At 55.1% G+C, this 23,709-nt stretch overlaps 1 protein-coding gene across 1 annotated transcript in view; it reads right to left on the bottom strand.

Annotated features, from left to right (window-relative positions):
* SHISAL1 (shisa like 1) overlaps nucleotides 1–23,709 on the bottom strand; it is a 75,318-nt gene that overhangs the window by 23,517 nt on the left and 28,092 nt on the right. Inside the window, exons 3-4 of the mRNA XM_077169134.1 lie at nucleotides 21,747–21,960; nucleotides 11,117–11,434 (exon numbers count right to left, since the gene is read on the bottom strand). Of these exons, the coding sequence (XP_077025249.1) occupies nucleotides 11,117–11,434; nucleotides 21,747–21,960 (532 nt within the window). The remainder of the gene's footprint in view (nucleotides 1–11,116; nucleotides 11,435–21,746; nucleotides 21,961–23,709) is intronic.

The following is a 23,709-nucleotide window of genomic DNA, read 5'->3' on the forward strand; positions in this document are numbered from 1 at the left end:
ATGCAAGTCTAGAATTTTGTTTAAGTGACTTGGTTTAAAGCCAATTAAAAATGTATTCAGTAAGAAGTATGAAGAAGCTGCACAAACAAGGAGAATGCCAAGGAATGGAAGTTTGGGAAATCAATGCTGCTTCATGGAAATGGCTTCAATTATCAGCTGTCTTGGGGGCCCAGTAAAATAAACAAACGATTCACAAGAGAGGAGGTGCAATTAATTTACAAATGCAAGGAAAGGCGTGTAACCTCACTGACAACCAAAGAAATGCAAAACATAGAGAAAGAAAGTACCCCGAGCTGGAGGGGGTGCCTTGAAGAAAATGTTCTCAGAAGCTGCTGGTGAGAGGCCTGCTGCCAGGTCCAGCCACTGACGGGGTGGGGGTGAGGGTGGAATTGAAGCCACAAGGTATTAGAGCCATAAAAATGTCACACCCCTTAACTCTGCAATTTCCCTGCCTGGAATCCATCCAGAGGAAACGATTCAAAAAGGGAAATGAAATAAACTCACAAAGGTGTTTGTTGCAACCCCCTATTTTCTGGAGCTTTTTTTTTTTTTTTTTACCTCTGCAACGTTATTTGTCATAGCAAAAAAAAAAATTGGAAGCTATTTAAATATCTGTGGGAGAGCGGCTAAATTAATGCTCATATGTGGAATTTAGACTATCGATAGCTGTTAAAATGATATTTAGAAATATTAAGTAAAACCACAGGTTAATGGCCAATTTAATGCTAGATGAATAAAATCAGAATGCAAAATTACATGCACATTATTATTAGAAAAATGTAATAGCGTGTGCAAAAGAAAGCAGAAGTATGCAAAGTACATAGAGCTGTGTGTGGGATTCTGCGTGGCTCTTCTTTTCCTCTCTTTTTTACTCTTAGAATAACAATATGAATAGTAATATAATAATAACAATAATCATTAGCATGTAGGAGGCACCTGTCAAATGCTGGGACCTCTTCTAATCCATGCAGTGATCCTGTGAGGTACATCTGTTTATGTCTGTCTTGCTGATGGAGAAACTGAGGCTCAGAGAGGTTAAATAATTTGCCTAAGTTTCCTCCCCTAGCCAGCAGGGGCAGGATTTGAACCCAGATCTGACACGAAATCATGCAGGTCACCACTTTGCAATGTTAAGTAATCTTTGAAATAAAGTTGTAGTAAATATCAGGCTGCTCATTGTACCCTCACCTGCTGTGTTGCTGGGATCTCCTCTGGCAAGGGCACTTTGCAGAGGAAGGAGGCAGGTTGGTGAGCTGCTAGGGGCATGGCTGGCCACCTGGCCACCTCAGCCCATCCTGGGACTCCAGAAAGATGTTAAGGACTGGGAAAAACATTCACAAATGGTGCAAGAGAAAAGAGGAAGAGCCCCAGAAGCCAAGCAAAACCACTCAAGCTATCCAACTGCAGTGGTTGAAAGATGCCCCCCCACCCCACAAGGCACATCCACCTGGAACCTGTGAATGTGCGGTTATTTGGGAAAAGGATCTTTGCAGATGCAATTAAGGCAAGAATTCGAGATAAAAGCACTCTGGATGAGGTGCACTTATCTAAATCCATGGCGGGCTTCTGGAAGAAAAGAAGATGCAGAGATACAGGGGCAGAAAGCAATGGGTAGACGGGGCTCTGCCAAGCCTCCGGGGTGATAAGGAAAGAATGCAAGCTTTGGAGTGAGCTGGACCTGAGCGCAAATTCCAGCTCAGCGACTGTGCAGCTCTGGGCAAGTCACTAAATCTCTCTGAGCCTCAGTTTCCTCTTGCATAGAATGGAGTCAGGATGCTCAACTTGCAGTGGTCCAGGAAGAACGAATGGGTGGGTTACTGCAGCTGATTAGCACGGCAGGCTCTCGACAGAGGGGAGCTACGGTTCTCAACAATAAAGATACAATTCACTCATTCATTCGATGCTGATAGGTGCTCACCGTGAGCGGATGTGGGGTGAGTGACAATTCACTCCTTCCACTCATGTTTACTGAATACCCACTGGCTGGGGGTCAGCCAAGTGCAAGGCAGATGCAGCCCCGCTAGCCTGGAGTTTCCTTACAGTGAGGAGACGAGCACAAACTAGGAAACCAACGCGATGTCTGCTAGTGACAATCACTAAGATGAAAACCAGAAGTGACAGGGCATGGGGGGGGTGCGTTTTGCTTTTTATCAACCTTGGCCAGGGCTGTCTTCTCTGACCAGGTGACACATCCGAGCTGTGCCCTGCTGGAAGGGAGGGGGCAAGCCACACGGATATGTCGGAGGAGGCTGTTCCAGTCAGAAGGAACGGCAGGTGCAAAGGCCCTGAGGTGGGGATGTATGGGGCAACCTCAGGGAACCCCTGGGGGTGGGGCAGCATGGCTGGAACGAGGTGGGTGGGGTGGTCAGAGGGATGGGAACGTGTCAGAGCATGCTCTAGACCACGGAAAGGATTTGGGATTTGTCTGCTTGTGAGAAGGGGGTCATTAGCAGGCTTGGAACAGAGTGACATGGTCTGGTGTACGTTTTCAAAGGAATACTCTGTACAGTGGAGGCAAAGGAGAGGCATGGGGAGACATCGAGGGGGCCATGGCTTCTGCATAGGAGGAGAGCAGCCTGGCCCAGAGTTCTTGGTTGCAGGGGACGGGGTGGGGAGAGCTGGACCTGGGTTCGTTTCTAATGTCCCGGGGAAGAGTTAAGGATGGCTCCAAGGATCTGTCCCAGGAGGCAGAGGAGATTGGGCATACCCGTCTGGCATTGAGATGGAGCTGCCTGGAAGGAGGCCAGTTTGCACAGGAGAGTCTGGAATCAGGGGAGGCTGGGGGGAGACAGGTCTGGGAGTTCAGCGTAGGCGGGTGGGAGTGGAGGGTGAGCCAGGCAGGGTCCCAGAAGGTGGCTGGAGATGGAGAGAGAAGAGGTTCAAGGAAGGAGCCCCAGGCCCTCCAGCATCAAGGCTGAGGAGATGAGGAGGGAGGGGCAGCCAGTGAGATCCGGGAACTGCAGAGTGCAGTGTCCAGGACCTGGGGGCTCCCCAGGGCTCCCCTCCTCTCCATCGGCCCTTTCCCTCTGCTGGGACCCTGCCTGTACTGCTTTCCCTGCCTGGCTCGCTCCTCCCAAAGCCCTCCTGACATATCCCAGCTCATCTGCTGAAACCCTTCCAGGAGCTGGTTGCTGCCTCCCTGGCCAGCTGGCTCTCGGTCCAGAGTGCCAGAAGGAAGGATGCTTGGACACTGACCGCTGTCTTTAACTTTGCCGAAAGTCTCCAGGCCCCAAGTGTCAGGGGGGAAAGTAACAAGGACCCCGAAGCAGGCTCTGCATGCCAGCGTCTGCCCACGGTGCTTCTTCCAACTCGGACGCCACCCGGCCAGGACGCGCCTGTCTCCCTGTTCCCCAGGTGAGAAGAGGAGGATGAGGAGCCCACAGAGGCTCACCCAGAGCTCCAGAGGAGCACTGGGACTTGAGTCCAGGCCTGCCGGCCTCCAGAGCCCCCACCTCCCGCCTCTAGCCTCCCTGCCTGCTCACACCCGGGCCCTGCAGCCGGTGAAGGTGTTCCAGCTTCCAGGGTGCCCACTGGGTCTCCTCTGACCTGGAAACTCTCCCCCACCCCAGGGAACGAGGCAGAGGCCGCTCAGGGAGGCCCGAGGAGAGCCGGGCAAGGGTGCAGAGCAGACCCTCACTGATACGAGGGATGATTATTGCTTCATTAAAGTGGGGCTTGGGAGCCCCCCAAAAATGCAGGCAGCTCGTGTGGCAAGAGGCTGACCTGAAAACCCAAGATGCCCAATTTTCCATGCAGTTTGACTACAACTATAAAGCAAAACCATGTCATCATTAAAAAACTAAGGTAGGGCGGAAGGGACGAGAAGGGTTGCATTTGGTTCCCACTAATCCAGTATTCTCCAGGAGATGGGTATTATAGGGTGGAAAACAAGGTACAAAGGAAAGGAATAGGATGAGTCCATGGGGAGGGCAGAGGGGCAGGACACTGGTGTTAAACAGGAACCATAAATAACAACAGTCAAGAGAACTCACCATGGCAGGGGCTCCCCTCAGGGGCCAGCCCTGCGCTGGCCCATCTACACAGCACCTCATTACACCCCCAGGTGACCCTTGACCCTTCACCGGGTCATAGGACTCCTGGGCTGATGTGGGGTTTGAACTCTGGACTGCCGGAGGCTTTTCCTCCAAGCTGCTTTTATCCACCTTCCCCCACCCCCTCCCTCCACACCTCTTAGGAGCAGTGTACTCGTTGCACAAGTGGAAAAATCCACCCGAGCAGACTGAATTCACTTTGGGCCTGGTCTGGCCCTGTGCTCTGTGTCCTCAGCACACGGTTAGGTGCCTTCTGTCCCCGAGGTTCAAGGGCTGGTTAGGGCCTCTGTCCCGGGTTTATAGGGCCCTTAGGGCAGGGAAAGAGTAGAAAGTGAGAAGGGCCAGAGTCCCAGACCTACTGGGGGACACTTCTGACCTCTTGCCAGATATTGCCAGAGGTTGCTTCACCAGAAGAGGATTGTGCCTCAATTATTCTATCAAAGCAAAGACCCTTCCGGAGCATGTGTGGGCTGCACAGCTGGAGGTCTTGCAGGCCTGACCTCACGCAGGCCTTTGCACAGCTGCTCCTTCTGCCAGGAACATGCCCCTCTTTTTGGCTTAACCCCTACTCATCCTTGAAATCACGCCAGCCGTTACCTACTCCAGGCAGCCTTCCCTGATGCCCCAGGCTGGGAAAGGCCCCTTCTGGGCTTCCAGCACAGTCCTCATCACGCTCCTTGTGCCACCTGCATCTGAGTTTGCTCGACCCCTTCCCAGCTGCCCAGAGCAAGGCCGGGTGAAGGTCAGCTCCCATCCCTGCCCCTCTCTGACCACAAGTCCTGTGCTCTCCCATCCCCTTGCCCATTCTTGGTCTCCCCACCACCACTTTCTCCATCCATTAGCCACCTTGTCACCTCCCTTCCATCCTTGCTTGCCTGGCGCCCATGGCAGGGTAGCCCTTTCCTGCTCAAGACTTTGGCACCCGAAGGCCCTCAGCTTTGTTCTCTGACCCCTAGCCCTTCCTCTCCCCTCCGGCTCCCTGGCCTGGGTGCTGCCTGCTTAGCAATCCTCTATTCTGGCTGGAGCCAGACTGCCTGGGTTTAAAGGGTGGGTCTGCCACTGACCAGCTGATTGGCCCTGGACAAATTACCTAACCGCTCAGAGCCTCTGTTTCTTCATCTGTGCTGGGTGCTGGTTGTACCACAAGGAACAAAGCAGACAAAGTCTCTCTGTCACATTCTGGCAGTGGAGGTCAGGGATACCACCCACCATGTCAGAGAACTTGGAACAGCACCTGGTGTGTAGCTGTGTCAAGGGCCGGCTACTATTTTAAATTCCCTCCCCAGCACCCAGACCCTGCACCAACCCCCTTCACTCTTTTAATTTGCTAAGAAGTCCAGCCCTGAGCTCCCTGGTCTTCACTCCCTCCTGGTTGAGGTGCCAGGGGGTGTTCACTAGGAGAAGGGGAAGGGAGAACCTTCACCGCCAGGTGCCTGCCTGGGGGCTGGCACACAGTAGGGCCTCAGAGATCTCAGCTGCTTAACAGGCAGCCACATCCAAGATACCGGGGTGTGGGGTGGGGGCAGCAGCCCAGCACAGGCCTCGGGGTTGGGGAATGTCCCCAGGGAAGTCTGCAGGGGGTGGGGTACCAGGGGCTGGGAAGGGACAGGAGGAGAATTAACCTCCCTTGCAGACCTCCCACGGACTCCCTTCCCTTTCCCACCCCCACTGTCAGGTGAGGCACTGAGACCCAGAGAGGCTCAGTGACTCATCCGAGGTCAAACAGCCTGGTGCAGCCACTGGTTTTGGGTCTGGGATTCCCTGGCCCTGGAGCAGTGCTCACATGCAGATACCCTCCAGGGTTTTCAGCAAAACTGTGGGAACAAGATGGAAACAGCCAAGTGCCTTCCCGTTTAAACGCCACAAAGAGCCAAGACTTGGAGAGCCCGGCCTGGCTGAGAAGGAAAGGAATTGGAGCTCCAGGTCCAGCTTCAGAGTTTCCTGATCCACTTGGAACCCCCAAGGATTTGAAACTCTAGCCCCCTGAGGGAGTGCTGTCTCCTGAGTTCCAACCACAGCAACCTCCTTGGTATTTGATTGTATGACAAAGAAAACAAGGTATTTGACCTTCTCCCTGTTTGGTCTTAAAATTTGCTGGAATTTCTCCCGCCTGGCTGGCGTCCCTCCGGGGAAACCAGACACCAAGGTCTCTGGCTGCAGAGCTGGTAGAAAGCAAGACTCAAGCTTTAGGGCAGCAGCATCTGCCCCTCGGACAAGATCCCACCTGGAAATCCCTTTCCTGAAGTTCCAAGTCAGGGACAGGCCCTGAACTCTCAGGTCAGGGGGCGGTAGGGACTGGGCAGCCTCCTCTCCCACCACCAGGCCTCTCCCCACCAGGGCCTCGGGCCTCGGGGCAGGTTCCCAGCCTTGGGCTCTGCCCCTGCCTTCCCTCCTGTTTGATTCGAAGGGGCCCACCCAGAGTCCAGAGTCCGCGCCTCTCAGCGATGCTGTGAGCATTCCAGAAGCAGTGAGTGAAAAGCATTTCACATCAGCGCCCGCGGCAGCAGCTGCTTTGGACTGTTTAAATCCAGCTCTCCCTAGAAACCGGGGTTCTTAGAGACAAAGGGCCTAGAGAATGTTCCAGATTTTAGGGCGAAGGCCCTGGAATGTCATAGCAGGTGCTGGGGGATGTCGGCCCCCTGCTTGCTGGGAGACCTTGGGCAAGTTACTGAGTCCCTCTCACCTAGATGACACTTCCCTTTCAGGCAGACCCCAGACACCCCACCTCCCCACCATCAAGGGCCTGGGACTTGCTGGTGCTCAGAGAAGGGAGCTGTGAGCCTGGCAGAGTCTGTGCCAGGGTTGGCATGTCTGGACTGTGCCCGGCACTTTCTCACGATCCTTTTGTCTCAACATTTGCCTCCTGTCAGAGTCCAGCCAGGGCCAGGCATTCGGGTTGCAGCCTCCTTGGCACAGAGACACCCCTGGACAGGTTAAGGGAGGGCAAAGCAGGGCTTAGGAACCCCTCCCTCCTCTCGATCAGGTGGCTCTTAGGTAGAGTCCGTGGACCCACTCGTCACCTCTGTCCACTGGGCACAGGCAGGCGGCTGGCACTCAAGAGCGGCACAGAGAGAAACAGAAACCCCAGGACCACCTGGCGCCTTCCCTCAGGCTTTGTGGGTCTCTGGCTGAGCATGGAATGAGCCACGCCCCAGGCCTGGCCTGACTCTCCATGTCTGGATTGGAAACCCTTTCCTGAGGCTGCAGCCTGGCATCTGTCCTGTCTCCATGCCCTGCCACCAGCTCAGATGCAGCAGCTGGGGATGTGAGGGGGCAGCCCTGTGGCAACCCCATCCCCATCAGGTATCACTTCCCTCTCCCCTCCAGAGCCGGGAGAACTGGCGTTCATGGAGAAAGGAGCTGGCATAGAACAGGGTCTGTCAGGGGGATGCCACGAATGGAGGAACAGCGAGGGCGGGGGGGGGGCTGGGACATGGGGTATGTGTGCAGGAGGAGGAAGGAAACCCGGGGACCAAGCCTGGCAGATGGGGCCTCGGGTGCCAGGGACGGAGGGGAAGCTCCACCCTAGGGTGATGGAAAGTGCGTGCCTGGAGGGTGGATTCTGGATAAGGATCGTAGCTCTCAGCCTGGAGAGACCATTACAGTCTGCCCCTGATGCAGCTGCCCCTCCTGCCACAATCTCTGAGACCCGTGATGCCACAGAGCTACCAAAGTGCACCTACCGCGTGGCCCTAGATGGCCGCCCCTGCCTCCACCTCCTCTCCATCCACAAGACAAGCTCCTATTCAGCTCCCAACCCCAGTATGGCTCTTTGCAGTGCCCTTTGAACCTCTGCCTGGGTGCTGGCACACGTCTCCCACCTGCCCATCTTGTCTTCGTGGCCCCAGCACCAAGCTCAGAGCCAGCATGGGAGGAGGGGCAGCCGCTGTCAAATTGGAAAATTTAAGGGAAGGACAATGGCGGCCTCAATTCTGCCACTGCACACTGCGATTCCTGCCAATCCAGAGGGAGGGAGCTGGGAGGAAGTGGGGGCTCAGGCGCCAGACTGCTCGCATCCAATCTCCACTCCACCATGCACTTAGCCCCGCGCGCCTCCACTCACTCATCTGCAAAGAGGAAAAATCACAGCCCCCACCTCTAGGGGTTGTGGGGAGATTAAATGAGTCCAAACGCAGTGCCTGGAACACAGGAAGTGTTTGGCAGATGTTTCTAGAATCACAAGTGCCCATTGGGAGGCTCAGAGGAGAAGAGAGTGTCCAGGTGAAGGGGTCTGGCTACCTGCAGGAAAGGCCACCTGGGCTTCTGCCTGGCCTGACTACAGCCCAGTGCCCTGTTCTCAACATGGTGCCACGCCCCAGCAGCTCTGCTGAGCCGGCCTCACTGCTTCATCTGCAGCCAGCACCCCGGGGTGCTCAGCAGACACTGTCCGGCTCAAGCCCGTGTTGACCCTGTGGACCAGACGTCTCTGCCACCAAGCCCATTTCCCCGTATAAACCCCACCCTGTCCAGGCTCATGGGATGTCCCTGGCTACCCAGCTACTTGTGTCTCCCCCGTGGAGGATACCACAAGGCAAAAAAGGAGCTGGGACTCCCTCTGCTCCCCAAGTGCAATCCTTTCACCCCCGAGGTTCCTTGGTGGGCAGCACTGAAGCCTGAGTAGGAATTCCCTTGCATAGAGTTCCGGCGAGTCACAGGGCAGAAGGAGAGCCAGGCATACACCCCCACATTCCTTCCTGCTCCTTATGTCCTGTCCTCACAGGCTCCTGAGGATGAAGTTTCCAGTGAGGCTGCTGAGCTCAGGGACGCAAGGTCGGCATCTCATTCAGCCACCGTGACCCACGCACTATACCCCGTCCCAACCCTAAGCCCAGCAAAGCTCTCCCCTCTCCACGGCTGGCTTTCACGAACTCTGTATCCAATGGCATAGCACAGTGCCTGGAACGCAGTAGGTGCTTAATGTGTGCTTGTTGATGAAAGCTATGTGGAAAGGGGGGGAGGGGAGAATGCCAGAGAGGAAGGTTAGAGGGCTGTTAAAACCAGACGCCGGGACTCAGGAGCAGAGCGCAGCCTTTGGGGCCAGGCGGACACCACGCAGCCCCCGCCTCTGGGATCTGGATGCCAGGCGGTCTCCTAAGCTGGGGTCAAATTGAGAAAAAGCTGCCCTATGTCCAATGTATGCAACATTCCAAATGCTTAATACAGCCAGGGAGGAAGGTAGACAGCGAGAGACAGTGAGACAGGGAACCACCATTTAAACCGCGGACTCTCAGCTCCCAACAGACTTGGCTAACCACAGTGGCATTTTCCTGTGCTGCTCAACCTGTCAGGCTCCCAGGCAACGCCTTCGGAGGTTCTGGGTGGGACCCCTGATTCTGGGTGGGACCCCTGAATCTTGATTTTGACTGTCACCCCAGGTTTCGGAATTTCAGGAAACCCTGGACTGAGGCTCTGGTCATTGGCCATTTCATTGCCAGTCGTTTTCCACATGTGTGCGCCTCACTTTCCCCAGTCTCACCTCCCCCACCTCCCCTCCTCCTCCTCCCCTTCTCCTCCTCACCTCCCCCACCTCACCTCCCCAACCTCACCTCCCCAACCTCATCTCCTCTGCCTTACCTCCCCAGCCTCACCAACCCCGCCTTACCTACCCCACCTCAGCTCCCCCTCCTCACCTCCCCTGACTCCTCTCCTCTTCCTCAACTCCCCCAGTCTCACCTCCTCTGCCTCACCTCCCCCTCCTCATCTCCCCCACGCTCTTCTCCACCCCCCACCTCTAAGTGGCCAGAGCTTGGCACAGGGTCCCCACGCAGAGGGCTGCTGCAGGGTAGGCATCTGTCCACCTGAGCCAAGCAAGGCTGCCTCTTTGTCTTCGGCGTGATCGATGGGGCAATTATTTGATCAATAAGCACATACAGATTTGAGCGTATCTTATTAATTATTTAAGTCATTCATTATTGAAAAGGTCACGACTGTCAGCTATTTAGATGAGCATTAGCGAGCTTAGTTGTAATCCTAGCAAGGAAGTTGCAAACATTAACCAAGTGCCTACTAAGTGCCCAGTGGTTCATTTAACCCTCAAGACAAACCCGGGGTGGGGTGGGGCAGCATTCTTATGCTTAGCCCCTCCGCAAGGACTGGAGGGCTAAGGTGAAGCAGCTGGCCCTAAGTCACAGAGCTGATAAGTGGCAGAGTTGGTTCAGGAACCCAGGTGGTTTTGCCTGCCAAGCTCCTGGACTAAGACTCAATGGTTAGCGGGGTTGTAAACTCCTGCATCTGGCCAGCAGCGGGCGGGCATGGGATGGACCGTGCAGACTGAGGTGATATGCCCCAGGCCCTGTGTACCCGTGGATGCAGCTTGGGACCCAAACAACATCGTCACCCAGACTGGCTCCTGCCAGATCCTTTGCCCTTGGGGCAGATACCTGTCCCTGGCCCATTCTGGCCTCATGGGGCCAACATGCACAGATCTCTTCTCCACCGCTGTAGCACCAGAGGCTGCACAGGAGTCTTAAATGGGAGTCAGAGTAGTGGAAGGCAGGTCTGAACATGCCCTTGGACAGCAACTGGGCTCTACTAGGGCAGCCACTGGCGACGCGAACCCCCTACTCCCTTCCCTTTCTTGATCCATCCCTGAGCAGCCTGCTTGTGTCACCTCTGTGCCTTATGTGACCAAACGATCATGCATGTAAAGAACCAGGTAATATGCTTCTTTTCTACTCCCATGCTGAAAAAAATCTCTACCACCACTTACAGAGTGATTTACTCCCTTTAATGAGAAACCAGAAACTTGGAAGCAATCTAATTACCCCTTTTGCCTTGGCTGCCAGGAAACTCACACCTCTATTGGCTGCTCCATGGCAACCAGGCTCTGGGAACAATGAGCTTGCAAGCGCTACTTCCAAGCTCCCTATCCACCTCTCATTTTGGCTTTCCTATCCATGCCCATGCAGTTACCATGGGCAGTTTCAAATCCTTCTTGATGCACAATGAGCTAAGCAGATGACTGGGTAAACGAGCCAGATGCAGCAGCAAAAGGAGCCAGTATTCTCTGAGTTCACCAAAGACAAGCGGCCAGCGTGTTCTGGGCCTCAATGGCCACCACTTACCAGGCGGATGAGCTCTGGAAGGTCATCAGCGGTGGGCTGTGGGCATCTCCCTGCAGCGTGTGCACGGCCTGGGGGGCCTGCGGCAGGGAGCCCGGGGGAGGCTGGGGCTGCGTGACTGGCTGCCCTGGCCGCAGGGCCCGAGCAGGGTTCCCCCACCGCCGGGGGTCCTGTTTCATCCACCGTCCGTGGATGCCCCACCGTGCCAGGTAAACCTTACAAATGTCGTAGTTCATTGCGGAGTAGTACAAAAGATCCAGGACCAGCAGCATCAGCACGAAAAAGCCATAGATCCACACTCCCAACAAGGCCGTGTAATTGCTGGGGGAGAAAGGAGACAGAGGGTGAGGAGAGGCTGAGCACCTCGCTTGGGCTGGAGCTCATCAGCGGGGCTTGATTAGAAAACCCCAGAGGGGCTATTTGGGGGTTCCTCTGGGCTTCACCTCAGCTGCCCCCCCTCCTTGCTCCCACCCTCTACTCCCTCTCCTCCACCTGTCTGGTTTGCCTCCTTCCACATCTCTAGGACCCGCCTGCCCTGAGACTGGTTCCAACCTGAGTGTCTCTCCCAGGTTCTGTGTCCAGAGGCTGGAGTTCCAGTGGGCTCTGCACTCGGGGGTGGGAGTGGGGTGGGTCCTTTGGAAGGAATTCTCGGCTGGGCATTTGGGGATCACAGGACACGGCCCCTACCTCCCCCAGTCTTACACCTCCCTCCACACACTGATGCTTCTCCCCGCCTGCCAGCTGGCTCCCACGGGTGCCCTGCTTGCACGCTCTCTGCACCTTTGCCTGCATTGTCCCTGACACCTCTCTCTCATCATCCATCACCCCCACCCTGCCAGCTCTTCCCTACTGGATTGGATCAAGGGCAAATGTCCCCTCCAGCAGGAGGCCTATTGTCTCAGGCCAGACAGACCCAAGTACTGAGGCCATAACTCCCTCCCCTCCCCGCCCCCAGCCCCTGCCCCAGGTGGGATGTGTGGTGCTCAGCCAGCGCCCCCACGCTGGTTTCCTTCCAGACCCTCCACATCTCTCTGAGGAATTCTCTGCTCACTACCCCAGAAAAGGAGCATCATCTTAGCCCGCTCCGGACCCTGACACTCACTGGTCCCACCTCTTTCACCAGCCGCCTGCCTTTGGGCCCTCCCCCACCCCACCCCCAGCATGGGATCCCATCACCCAGCACCACCAGACATTGTTTCTCTTATTCATTCACCTCGATTCATGAACCCAACATTCCCCACCAAAGACAGCTCCTGCAGAGAAAGGGCACGGCATTGGAGGGTTTTAAATTGTAGGTGAAAACTCAGAGAGGCATAGGGGGCCCTGCCTGCTTCCAGGCCAGCCTTGGCACGGGCTGTCCTGGCTGGGCAGCCCCTTTCCTTACCCCCTGTCCTCCCCTGGCTAACTTCCACGCGCCCTCTGTTGGAGACCGCTTCCTCCAGGAAGTCTTACAAACACCCTGTCCCTCCTGCACCATAGGTCGGGCCCTCCATCTGGCCCACAGCACCGATGGTCCATCAGACCTTGCGCGACCACCCAGGGTGTGCTGTCTGCCCCCACCCCCACCCCCAGCTGGTGTCTGAGTCCCTTCCCGGTGCCCCAGGGTGGGCTGGGCTCACCACTGCAGCTGGGTTGCTGCTCTCTTAACAGTGCTTGCTGGGGACTGCGCTGGTTAAAGGCACCGATTTACTAATCATTCAAACACCACCTCCATCTGCTCCCCACTGCGGGCATCTGCTCAGGTGGGTGTGCGCTGGCGGCGGAGAGGAGGTGTAATCACCGGCACGGAAATACAACCCCAGGGTCCAGGCCGCACACACCCCAAATTCTGCCTGGAGGGGCCTCCTTTGCTTTCGCCTGGACAGGGACCCCCTTGGCCCTCCTGGGCCCATGTAACAGGTCCCCCAGGAGCCTGTCTGAAGCCAGGGGTGGACAATAGCCTGGGGTCAGGAGACCTGGCTCTGGACTTTCCTTGGCTTCGGCTTTGCTGTGTGACCTGGCAGGGTTCCTGCCCCTCTCTGGGTCTGGAAGAGATGACCATGAGACTCCTCCAGCCTCATTTCTAGGCTGCGGATGCTCCCAAGCTTAGTCACCCCAGATCCAGGTTCTTGGCCTCTGCAGTGAGATGGGGGGTGGCTCCCCTGGCCCTCAGCCCAGGAGCCAGGTCTGTGGAAGATGCACTCCTAGTGATTGCGTGCATGTCCCTGGCCCCTTTGCCTGGAGTGCCGGTCCCTCCTGTTACAGCAAATTTCTTCTCAGCCTGATGAGTTGGCATGGGTGCCTAGGGACCCCTAGAATGGAGCCTGGCACAGGGCAGGTGCTCAGGGCTGAGAGTCTGCTGGAGAAGCAAGGAACTCAGCAATTCTATACCCTCTGCCAACCTTGCTCCTTCCTGTGGCCCCACCTTCCAAGGGCTCCAAACTCCATAGCCACCAAGCAGCAGTCTCATGGGCTTGTTCACACTAAGGTGTGAACGACTGACATCTCAGGTCCTTTCCTGGAGCTGCCTTATTTTAAGGGGACAATAGCTTAGCCTGGATGTGCTGCAGGAAGAAGGGGAGTGGCTTCCTGGAGGGCCAGCAAGCTGGGGCAGTGTCCTAGGGAAATGTCCAGGCACCCCAGTTCTTCTGCTTTTCTCAGCACCTCTCTTTAACCCTCCCTTGTACCCCGCTCTGCTCCCTTCCCCCAGAGTTGTTCTGAGCACCAGGTTCTTCCCTTGTGGTTCCCATGGCAGCAGCCATGGGGGCTGAAGGGAGGGAGGGGCTGAGGAGGAGGTAGGGACAGCTGTTTGCAGATGCTGTCCTGACAGCAGTCCCTGATACCAGCTGGGGGGTGGTGGCCAGAACACAGGCTGGACCTGGAGCCACTGGGGCAGGGGAATAACAACGATGACATGGTGACAAAAGTAGCAGCTGATGCTCACTGCAGTAAATCCTGTGCACACGTTAACTCATTCAACTCCCAGCAGCCACTGGACTGCCATCATCATCATCATCATCACCATCATCTCTATTTTACAGATGGGGAAACTGAGGCTCAGGGGACTTGTCTGAGTTCTCACAACCCTAAAGTGACAGAGCCAGGATTTGGACCCAGAGCATGCACCCCCAACCCCCCACACCACACTGCCTTAGCCAGGGGCCTCCCATGTTCCCAGGTAGACAGCTGCCTCTGGCTCAACAGCTCTCACAATGAGTCCTTTATACATGCTGCACCTCCACCTGGAACCCCTATTCTCCCTCCTGTTCACCTGGCCAGCCCTGCCCCCATACTGTCACCTCCTCCAGGAAGCTTTCCTCAGTGTGCCATGTTGGCCCACCCTCTTCCTGCAAAGTTGCTGTGTTTCCGAGGAGAGACAATGCTGTCTTTACTGTCTTGTGGAACTCTCTGCCCCTCGAGATTGGGGTTCCTGGATGGCAAGGTTGGTGTCCACTTGTCTTTGTGTGCCCCACTCAGCCGAGGGCTGCTGATGCTGCTACTTAAGCTGACATATATCAAGCGCTTAGGAGCTGGCGATAACGGTGGCCTTGATGTTAATAACTTCTTAACCTGATTTCATCTTCTATGTGTATATTAACAAGTAAGAGTTGATGGTAATCCTAGCAATTGCAGCCCACCGGCGTTATGGACTTCTCAATCCTTGCATCAGAACCATGGGTTAGGCATGAGTAACTCCATTTTCCAGATAAGGAAATGAGGCACAGGATGGTAGAGGTACTTCCCAAAGGTTGCACAGCTGATAAGTAGCAGAGCTGGGATTTGGAGTCAGAGACCACTGAATCCTAGGGGAATCCTAAGGTCATATCTAGGATAAACATTCAGAAGGGGGATTGCCCTGTATCCACTCAGTGTCCCTGCTCACCCTCTACCAAGGACTGAGGACTGGTTTTCTCTCTGCCATCACGTGCACGTGCATTGCTGGGTTTGTGGGACCCTGCTACCCTCCTGCCTTAACGGGTGTGTGGGAGGGCAGGAAAGTGGGAGACAGCGGGTAGGAACATGACCCCTCTGCTCTCCCAGCCCACTTTTGCTGGAGACCACCCTGGAGGTGGCAGCCCCCAAGGACCACAGCCATGGACACCCTCCTCTGTCTCCTGCTCCCATGGCCCAACCTCTCCACTTTGGCCAGTTGGCAGGACTCAGGGGGTTTAAAATTTAATTTTAAAAAATATGCTCTGCAAATTAATTCCATCCAGATGCAGGGGGGTTTGTTGTGTGTGTGCACATTTCACAAATGGCAGAAGATAAAAGAGAGGATGTTTATCGGGGCAAGAAGTGAAGCTCGCCAAAGCCACAGACCACTTATTCTCAATGTATTTTAGGATATTTACTGGCTCAAATTCTTTTGGTGTTTCCCAAACAATAAACAAAAACTTCTCAGGCAGAGGAATCTTCTTCCAAGGTTTATAGGAGCAGATCTATCAGCAGGAAGAAGAGTTGTGGCTGGGGACAATACATGGAAACCCCTGTCCCCATCCTACTAGGTCCCACAGGACAGGATAGAGGGGGCAAGTCCTGGGGCCACAATGTCAGACAAAATACCAGCTGCAGGACTCATGGCCTGGCCCCTTGCCAACCTCATCCACAAACTAATAAGCCTGCACACAGGAGTGAGTTGGAGGCCATGATATTAGGTAGATACTTCTAGCAGCTAGGAAGTGAGCTCAAGGAGCCAGGGCTGTGTAGACTCCAATACCTGCCTGGCGTAGCACCCTCTCTGTGATCTAAGGACACCGAGCTTTGATTTCCTCATCTGTGAAAAAGGGGTAATAGTCCCCTACTTTGGGGTGTCATTGTGAGGCTTAAAGAGATAATAGGAAGACCTGGAAAGAGAGGGGACCCAGTGGGTGCTGGCACAAGGGAAAGTTCAGCAGCTGTAGGCTCAGAGAGGCAAAGTGACTTGCCCAAAGCTGTACAGCAGGCACTGAGTTTGCTCAGTGGAGCATGAGCTTTGGGCCCACATGGAGCCAGGGTAGTGGGGTCCACTACCATCGAAACACCCACCGCCCTCCCACAGGCAATCCCCATGGGGTCTGCCCTGGCCTCTTCCTGCCTCTCTGGTAACCACTTTAGCCACGGGCTATGCCCTAGCCAAGGAAACATGAGCAGATGCTTATGAGCTACCATGTGGTTTCACTATCACACTTTTCCCTCTGCCATTGGAACACCTCAGCCTGGGCTCCAGAATGTTCTACAGTGGCCCACGAGGGACAAGGCACATGAACCAATCTCAGCCTTTGTTTTTCAAGCTGCTGGGCATTTGTGCGTGCTCGCTATGACGGCAGGTAAGCCCGCGATGACTGATGCCCCTGACCCCACTCCTGCTTTGCCACTGGTGAGCTGTGTGGCTGTGGCGTGTTTTTCACCGTCTCTGAGCCTCAGCCCTGGTAAAATGGTGCCAATGAGATCGTCTTCACGGAGGGCTCTCCATGCACTAGAGGAAGCAGTGTGAGCCAGGGCCTGCACAGAGGGAGCATCCACGTGCTTGTCTGCTCGCTGCCCTTGGTGGGCTGGGATGTACTGAGATTAGGAAACATAATAGATTCTAGAACCTCTTTGGTCCTTAGGAGGATGCTGGTGTTTACTTAAGTTTTATGTCTAATAGGACCCAATGGGGTTGAGAGAACCACCAGAAAATTCACTAAGTTCTAAGCTCATTCAGGGGCCGATTTAGAGCCTAGAGGGGGCCAGGGCCCAGGTGGAGGATGCGGAGGGCAGCGATGCTGTCAGGTTGACACGCACTGCCTCCAGTGTGCCTGGAACACTTCTGGTCCTGGGGACCAAGGGAAACTCTGGGGTGAAGGAGGCAGGATGCTGAGTCCTCTGCTTCCACACACTGCCGGGTCCTCCTGGAATCCCTCGCCGCCCTCCAGCCCTGCAGCCCCTCTGCCTGGTGAGGGGTCCCAATGCACCTGCCCCCGAGAGGATTTCCTCTCCCCAGGTAGAACCCATGGCTCTCGCCTCTGCCCAACTCCCACCCCATGCCCAGCCTGGGACCCAGCATGGTGAGGTGGGCAGGACTTACCTCCTCAAAACCGCGGCCTCCCTGCCAGGGCCCCTGCTGCCTATGTGGCTGGGAGTGGGCATCTCTGAGTGGTGGGGGGCTCAGGCAAGCTGCCCCCTTCCCCTCTGCCTGCTGCCTTTCTGCCAGGGAGCCAGAACCAGAACAAACTATTCTGTTCCTCCAGAAACAAGCACACAAATAAGTGACACGGATGCTGTCCTTTTCCCCGGCACAACCTCCGCCTCCTGGACAATTCACTGGGGTAGGAGGGCCGAGGTGCGGGAGGTGGGGGTGGGGGCAGTGCCAGGCAGCCCTGCTGCTCAGCGGCCCCAGGCACCTCCACAAAGCCCTTGCCGGGGTCACAGCTGGCCCGGTCCACCTGGACGGGCTGCTGGTGGGGCTAACCCTTGGGATATTACAGCACTGGCCGCTTGGCTGACATCTGGTGCCTTCTCCAGCATCACACATGTCCTGGCCTTCTCGATGCCCCGAGGGGGAGGGCGGAACGAGGGTCCTGGGTCCCCATGCCTCGACCCCAGATCTGATCACCCCTGCGGTCTTGGACAGGTGACTGCCTGGGCCTCGGCCTCCTTCCTTTATCCTCCGAGCGGGGACGGTTAACCAGACACCATCAGTGTGTGGTCAGAACCCAAAGGGCAGGACGGTCACAGAGGAGTCCAGAAGCCAGTGGACTTTCCCTGGCTCCCCTCGGATCCCTGAGGCCCCCTGAGAACCTGCCTGGTTGGCGAGCCTTGCCCCATGCCACCCTTTCGCCTGGCTCTGCACCCCCACCTCCTGCTCCCCACTCTCACTGCAAGCGCCGCCCTCTCGGTGGCTGCTCACCCGGATGCCAGGCAGCCAGCTCGCCCAGCTCAGGTCCCAAAGCCCAGGAGGCCACACGGGGGGCTTCCACAGGCCCTGACTGGAGCTCCTGGGTGACCCTGGTGCCCCTCTCAGTAGGGCCACCCGAGCCCCCACCAGGGCTTCTGTGGACAGCACCAGGCCCTCACCAGCCTCATCCCAGGTAGCACAACAGGTGTCCCGTCTACAGGAAGGAGAGTCTAACAAAGAGAAGCAGTCCTGGGAGAGCGGGGGGCCTTTGTGCCCCTCCCTCTCGGGGGGACCCTGGCATGGCCAGGAGACCTTTTTGTACGTCGCCACTGGGCTGGGGACCAGGGACGCTGCTCAGCGTCCCACAGGCTTGGGGCAGTGTCCACAGCAAAGTGTTGCTTGCCCTGGTGGCAGCACCCCGCCCCCCAGCTCTGATCTGCACCCCCTGGAGGGAGTTCCAGGCTTCTTAAAACCACCCCTGGCTGCATCCACCAGGCAGGGGCTTCCTCCTCTCCCAGCCTCAGCTTCCTTATGTGTGAAATGGGCTCAGGGGAGCAGCGCTCTTAGGGGGCTGCCCTGTAAGGTCAGTGGTGGGTCGAGGACTCCCATGAACACCCCAGAAGTGCTCTCTAAGGTTAAGGAAGAAAAATGCAAACTTCCGCTCTTTGGTATTTCCTCTCCTCCCCAGGGGCAGGGGTCAAACCCAGTCACGGCCCTCCCCGCCCCCCAACCCCCTCCCCACCGGCTGCCAGGACTCACTGGGCGGAGCCAGGGGCCGACCCCAAGTAAATGCAGCTGACAGAAGCCCCCAGGCCCAGAGAGAGGACCCTAGACCCTGGCTACCTTGCAGAAGCGGGGGGCTTTCGCTAAGCCTCTGACCAGGGGCTGCCCGGAACCCCCCACCTTCTGGGGAGCTGGCTCCAGCCCCGCCCAGCCCTCCTCCCTCAGGGGAGGGGTCCTCGGTCCTGCAAAAGGCTTGTGTCCAATTCCAGGCGTGGCTCCAGCCCTGAGGTGACAGGCAGGGCTGCCAAGCAACTTCACATCCAGAAGTATTCTGGGGCCCAAGCAGATGGCAAGCTATTGGGGGCGAAGCACCAGTGCATCGGAGGAAGGATGCCCGGGGAGTTGGCCGAGGGGAGGGACCGTGGGAGACAGTCAAAGGCTCAGCTGCTCCAGCCCCCCCCCAAGGGAAATGGTGACACCCCACCCCCACCCCCAAGTGAGCACAGCACAAGGCAAAGCACTGGAGCCCCAATATCAGGCAGAGACACTGGGGCTCAGACCCCATTCCACTCCCACTTTCCCGCAGTGTCTGATCCATTCAACAGCTGCTCAAGAAATGCTTCTTCCAAGTGGATGTTTTTCTTCAGATGAAAGATATCTATCCACCTCACCCCAAGAAGCAGCCTCATGCTTATTAGGAGAATGAAGGATCCCCCATTAATGTCAGGAAAAAGATAAGAATGCTGAAGAGTTTAAAAGAAAGTTTTAGAAGTACTGCCCAACACAACTGCACATGAAAAAGAGGTGAGGCACAAAAAAGGGAAAGGAGGAGATAAAATTATCATTATTTGCAAAAGGAATAATTGAGAAAATCTAAGGGAATAAGTGAAAAAGCCTTACACAGATAAGCAATTACAGTAAGATGGTTGAGTGTAAAATTAATATATAGAAATCAATAGCTTTTATCATTGAAACAACAGAAAATAAAGTGGAAGAGAAGACTCTATTTACATAGTAACACAAAAAGAAATACCTAGGAAGGTAATTAGCAATATCTATATGAAGAAAACCCTAAAATACTATTAAAAGATATTTGGCATCATGAAACATCAATTCTCCTTGACTTAATCTATAAATTCAATGCAATCTCAATAAAAAATACTAACTGGATTTTTTTGGGGAGGGCCAAAAAATAACCACGCTTTCTATGTGTTAGACAAAAACGCATAGGCCTATATGACACAAACAGTGAACCCTGATGCAAACTATGTCCTAGAATTAATAGTACAATTGTAATAATATTCTTTCATCAATTGTAACGAAGTGCCACATTAATGCAAAATGTTAGGAACTCTATACTTCCAGCATGATTTTTCTGTAAACTTACTACTTCTCTAGTTTAAAAAGTAATTAAAAATTAAATAAATATGTCAAAGCAGAAAAGAAATCTTTGAAAAATGGGGAGATTTTTGAATGCTCTCAGAATGAGGAAAGCTTTTTTCAGTATGATGCAAAACCTAGAAGTCAAGAAAGAGAAAAACTTGGACACAATTTGGCTACATAACAATGAAAAATTAAGCCCAATCTCCCCTTCTTACTAATTGAATGCCCACTTATCACAAGTGGCAAGGTACCTAGTTTAATGGACATTTCTCAGCCTTCATTCATCCTTGGGTGGAGAGAAAATGAAGCAGAGGGTTTCTCCTGCCTGGTCCTGACTGCAGTGCAGACCTGATGGTAAGAACTCTAGGAGCCAACGTCAATCAGGAGAGGCTTGGAGGTGAGAGGGCACGGGGGGGGGGGGGGGGGGGGGATGGGGGCCTGGGGGCAGAAGGGACAGAGAGACGACACCCAGATCTCAGATAAGCATGCTTGCCTCGGACTATCCACCTCCAACTCCGTGTGCGTGCATGTGTGTGGGTGTACGTGTGTGAGTGCATGTGCGTGTGTGCATGTGTGGGGGGTTGTACGTGTGTGTGGCTGAACGTGTGTGAGCGTATGTGCATGCGTGCGTGGGTGTGCGCGTGGGTGTGTGTGTGGGGTGTACGTGTGTGTGAGTGGGTGTGGGTGTGGGTGTATGTGTGTGTAGGGGGTGTGGGGGGTGTATGTGTATGAGAGAGAGAAAGAGAAAGAGGGTTTGAAGAGGAGGAACAGAGAACTTTTTTGGCAGGAGAGAAGGGGAAGACTTACACAGAGCTAAAAGAATTTTTAAGAGTTACATATTTAAAATATTTGAGCAATATAATAAGCTCGATCTAAAAAAAGTGAGCATAAGGGGAAAAAAGCATCATAAACAGACACACTGAGAAAACATTTGCAACATATCATATTCCTTTCATAGTTAAAGAGTCCCTGTATGTAAATAAGAAGAGGACCAGAAATTCCACTGGAGAATGACAAGGCATATAAACAACTAGCTCACAGTACAAGAAATATCAGAATCTCTCAAAAACACGTGAAGCGACGCCCAGCCTGGCTCATGATAAGAGAAGTGTGCGTGCACAATTTTGCTCCTCTGGGCTTTTACCTAGCACGCTCCGCCTGCTTCTCCACCAACAAAGTTTCTTTTTTCTCTAAGAACCCCCTTCCAGGCCCCCAGCAAACCTGCTCTCCTGTCCCTCCTCTGTGTCCATCGCCCACCACCACCCACGTAGGGCCTTCTCCACCAGGCCTCTGACCTCACTGCTTTAACTCCCTTAAGGAAAGCGGGGGGCGGGTATCAGATTCATCTCTGGGTCAATCGCACCAATCAATATTTTTCGAATGAATGAATGACGGATGACTGAAGGCATTGGGGCCCCGGGATTCCAGGCCTAAGCACCAACCATGCCCGAAAGACTTCCACACACCTGCCCTCAATTAACTTCTGCAGCACCCTGGAGCGGTGGGTAGTCTGTGCCCATTTCTCAGATGAGAAGGCTAAAGGCCACCCAGAGGGCAGAGCAAGCCAGAAACCCCGGTCCTTTGAAGGCTTTTCCCAGTCTCCTCCCAAAGTCCACCCATGCTTGCAGTGCTCGCCCAGCGGCCGCCCTCTGGGGATGGGTTATTTTGGGGGCCCAGGGTAAAGGGACTCACTTGTGCATGTAGCCCTCAGAGCCGGCCGTGAGGTTCGCCTGCATCACCGCCTGGAACTCCGTCTCGTTGCAGCAGTATTTGAAGACCGTGTTGTTATGGTGACAGCAGAGGATGAAGGATTTGTTGTCTGAGAGCCGGGGGCAGTGGAAGCCAAAGTGGTAGCGGCCTTTGTGGTCGGTGTAGGGCTCGCAGACCCGGAAATGCACTGACAAGACTGGAAAAGAGAGTTCCCAAGCTAGGTACGGTGCCGACACCCTTGCCAGCAATGACTGCCTGGTGGCGGGCTCTGGAAGGCTCACCTCTTCTAGGTCCCATGGCCTCCCCTCCACCCGGGGCCCATCCTGTATGTCCATTTTATCCTTCGTGAGCCCATTTGAGCATCACCTCCAGGAAGCCACCCTTGGGCCACCATCCCCTCTCCCTGATTATGCCCCTGATTATATCACAGCACCTCGAAGACCCTTCCCAGCAGCTTGGCAGGCAGCAGGCACTAATTAGGAAATCAGCATTAATTGTGCACCTGCTTTGTGCCAGGTACCTGCTGGGCAGGTGTGGGACCCCATCTTCCAGGTGGAGGAATTTTGGCTCACAGGCCTAAAGCGACTGTCAGGAGTGGTGGAGCCGGAGCTCAAAGCCAGGCTGTCTGGACCCACTGCCCAGCCACCAGCTGTGAACACACCTCGGTTACCATGTGGACAGGGGGTGGGCCCGCAGGGAAGCCCAAGCTGGCCTGGGCTGTGGGGGCAACATGGCTTCCACACCCGTCCCCTCTGCACCTCAGTGCTTATGAAACCAGCTCCCTGGACCTGAGGGTCCCCAGGGGCCTGCCTTGGTCACCCCCACCTTGCAGCCAGGTTCCCTCCCTGCCCCCCTGCTCACAGAGGCTCCTATTCAGCCGCAACTGCTGCCGCAAATCCAGAATGGTATTTGCCAGTCTCGTGGCTGGTGATAAACAAGAGTATAAAGCCTGAACAAATATCACAATGGAAAAAAACCTGGAGCCGCTGTCTCTGGCTTAATTACTATCTTCATAAAAGGGATCGCTGTATCTAATTTGTATCACTGAAAAGGGGGTTTGCTGGCTGACTACATTTCTCCAACCACAAAGGCACTGGTTTTGCAGAAGCTCCTCCAGCTCCTGGCAGGCTCCATCTCTGCTGAGAGGTTATTAGACTGCAGCCCACACAGCTCTGCCCGCCGGGGGCTGCCGGTGGGAGTCCCAGCTGGGTTGGGCTGGGCAGGTGGGCGGGCAGCTCTAACACACCAGAGGCCCAGGCGGGCTTGGGTGGCCTCATGAAATTCTGACCCTTCTCCCCAAAATACAGCCTCCTTTTCTGCATGCATCTGGCCACTGTAGGAGAACGGTGCCAGGCTTCTGGGGTCAGAGGCGGTCTCTTGACCCCCCTACTCACCCTCAGCCCAGGGAAGAGGAGGGGCCCCTCTAAGGGTACAGGGCTGTAAAGCAGCTTCCCCCACCCCCCTGGGGAGAGGCACTATCTCATTTGATCTCATTTATTTCTATTGTACAGAGGAGAAAACTGAGGCTGGGGACCAAGATTCTCAAAGTATGCTCCCTGCTCGCTGCTCAAGCGCCCCTGGGAACTTGTTAGAAACGCAGTTTCAAGGGTCTCTGAGTAGCATAAGGGGTGGGGAACCTGCCACCTATGCCTTGGTAAGCCCACCTATGCCTTGGTTAGCCCGATGGGCTAATGTCTGAGACCCACTGGCCAAGAAATGATGTGCTCGTGGCTGGAAGCAAGGGGCAGAGGCAGTAAGCCCCTCTGGTCACTGCCCAGGCCAGGAGAAACCTCAGCTGGGCGTCTGCACATGCTCAGCTGGTAAGGAGCTGAGGTGTGGCTGGAAGTACCCAAGTACCTGGGAAAGCCCCACCCGACCCAGGGAGGGAAGGAATAAAGCAGAGGAGGCTTCCTGAAGGAGGTGGCCTTTGATCCGGGCTGTGAGG

The sequence above is a fragment of the Tamandua tetradactyla genome, chromosome 7 (genome assembly GCF_023851605.1).
Source record: "Tamandua tetradactyla isolate mTamTet1 chromosome 7, mTamTet1.pri, whole genome shotgun sequence".
Lineage (NCBI taxonomy): Eukaryota > Metazoa > Chordata > Mammalia > Pilosa > Myrmecophagidae > Tamandua > Tamandua tetradactyla.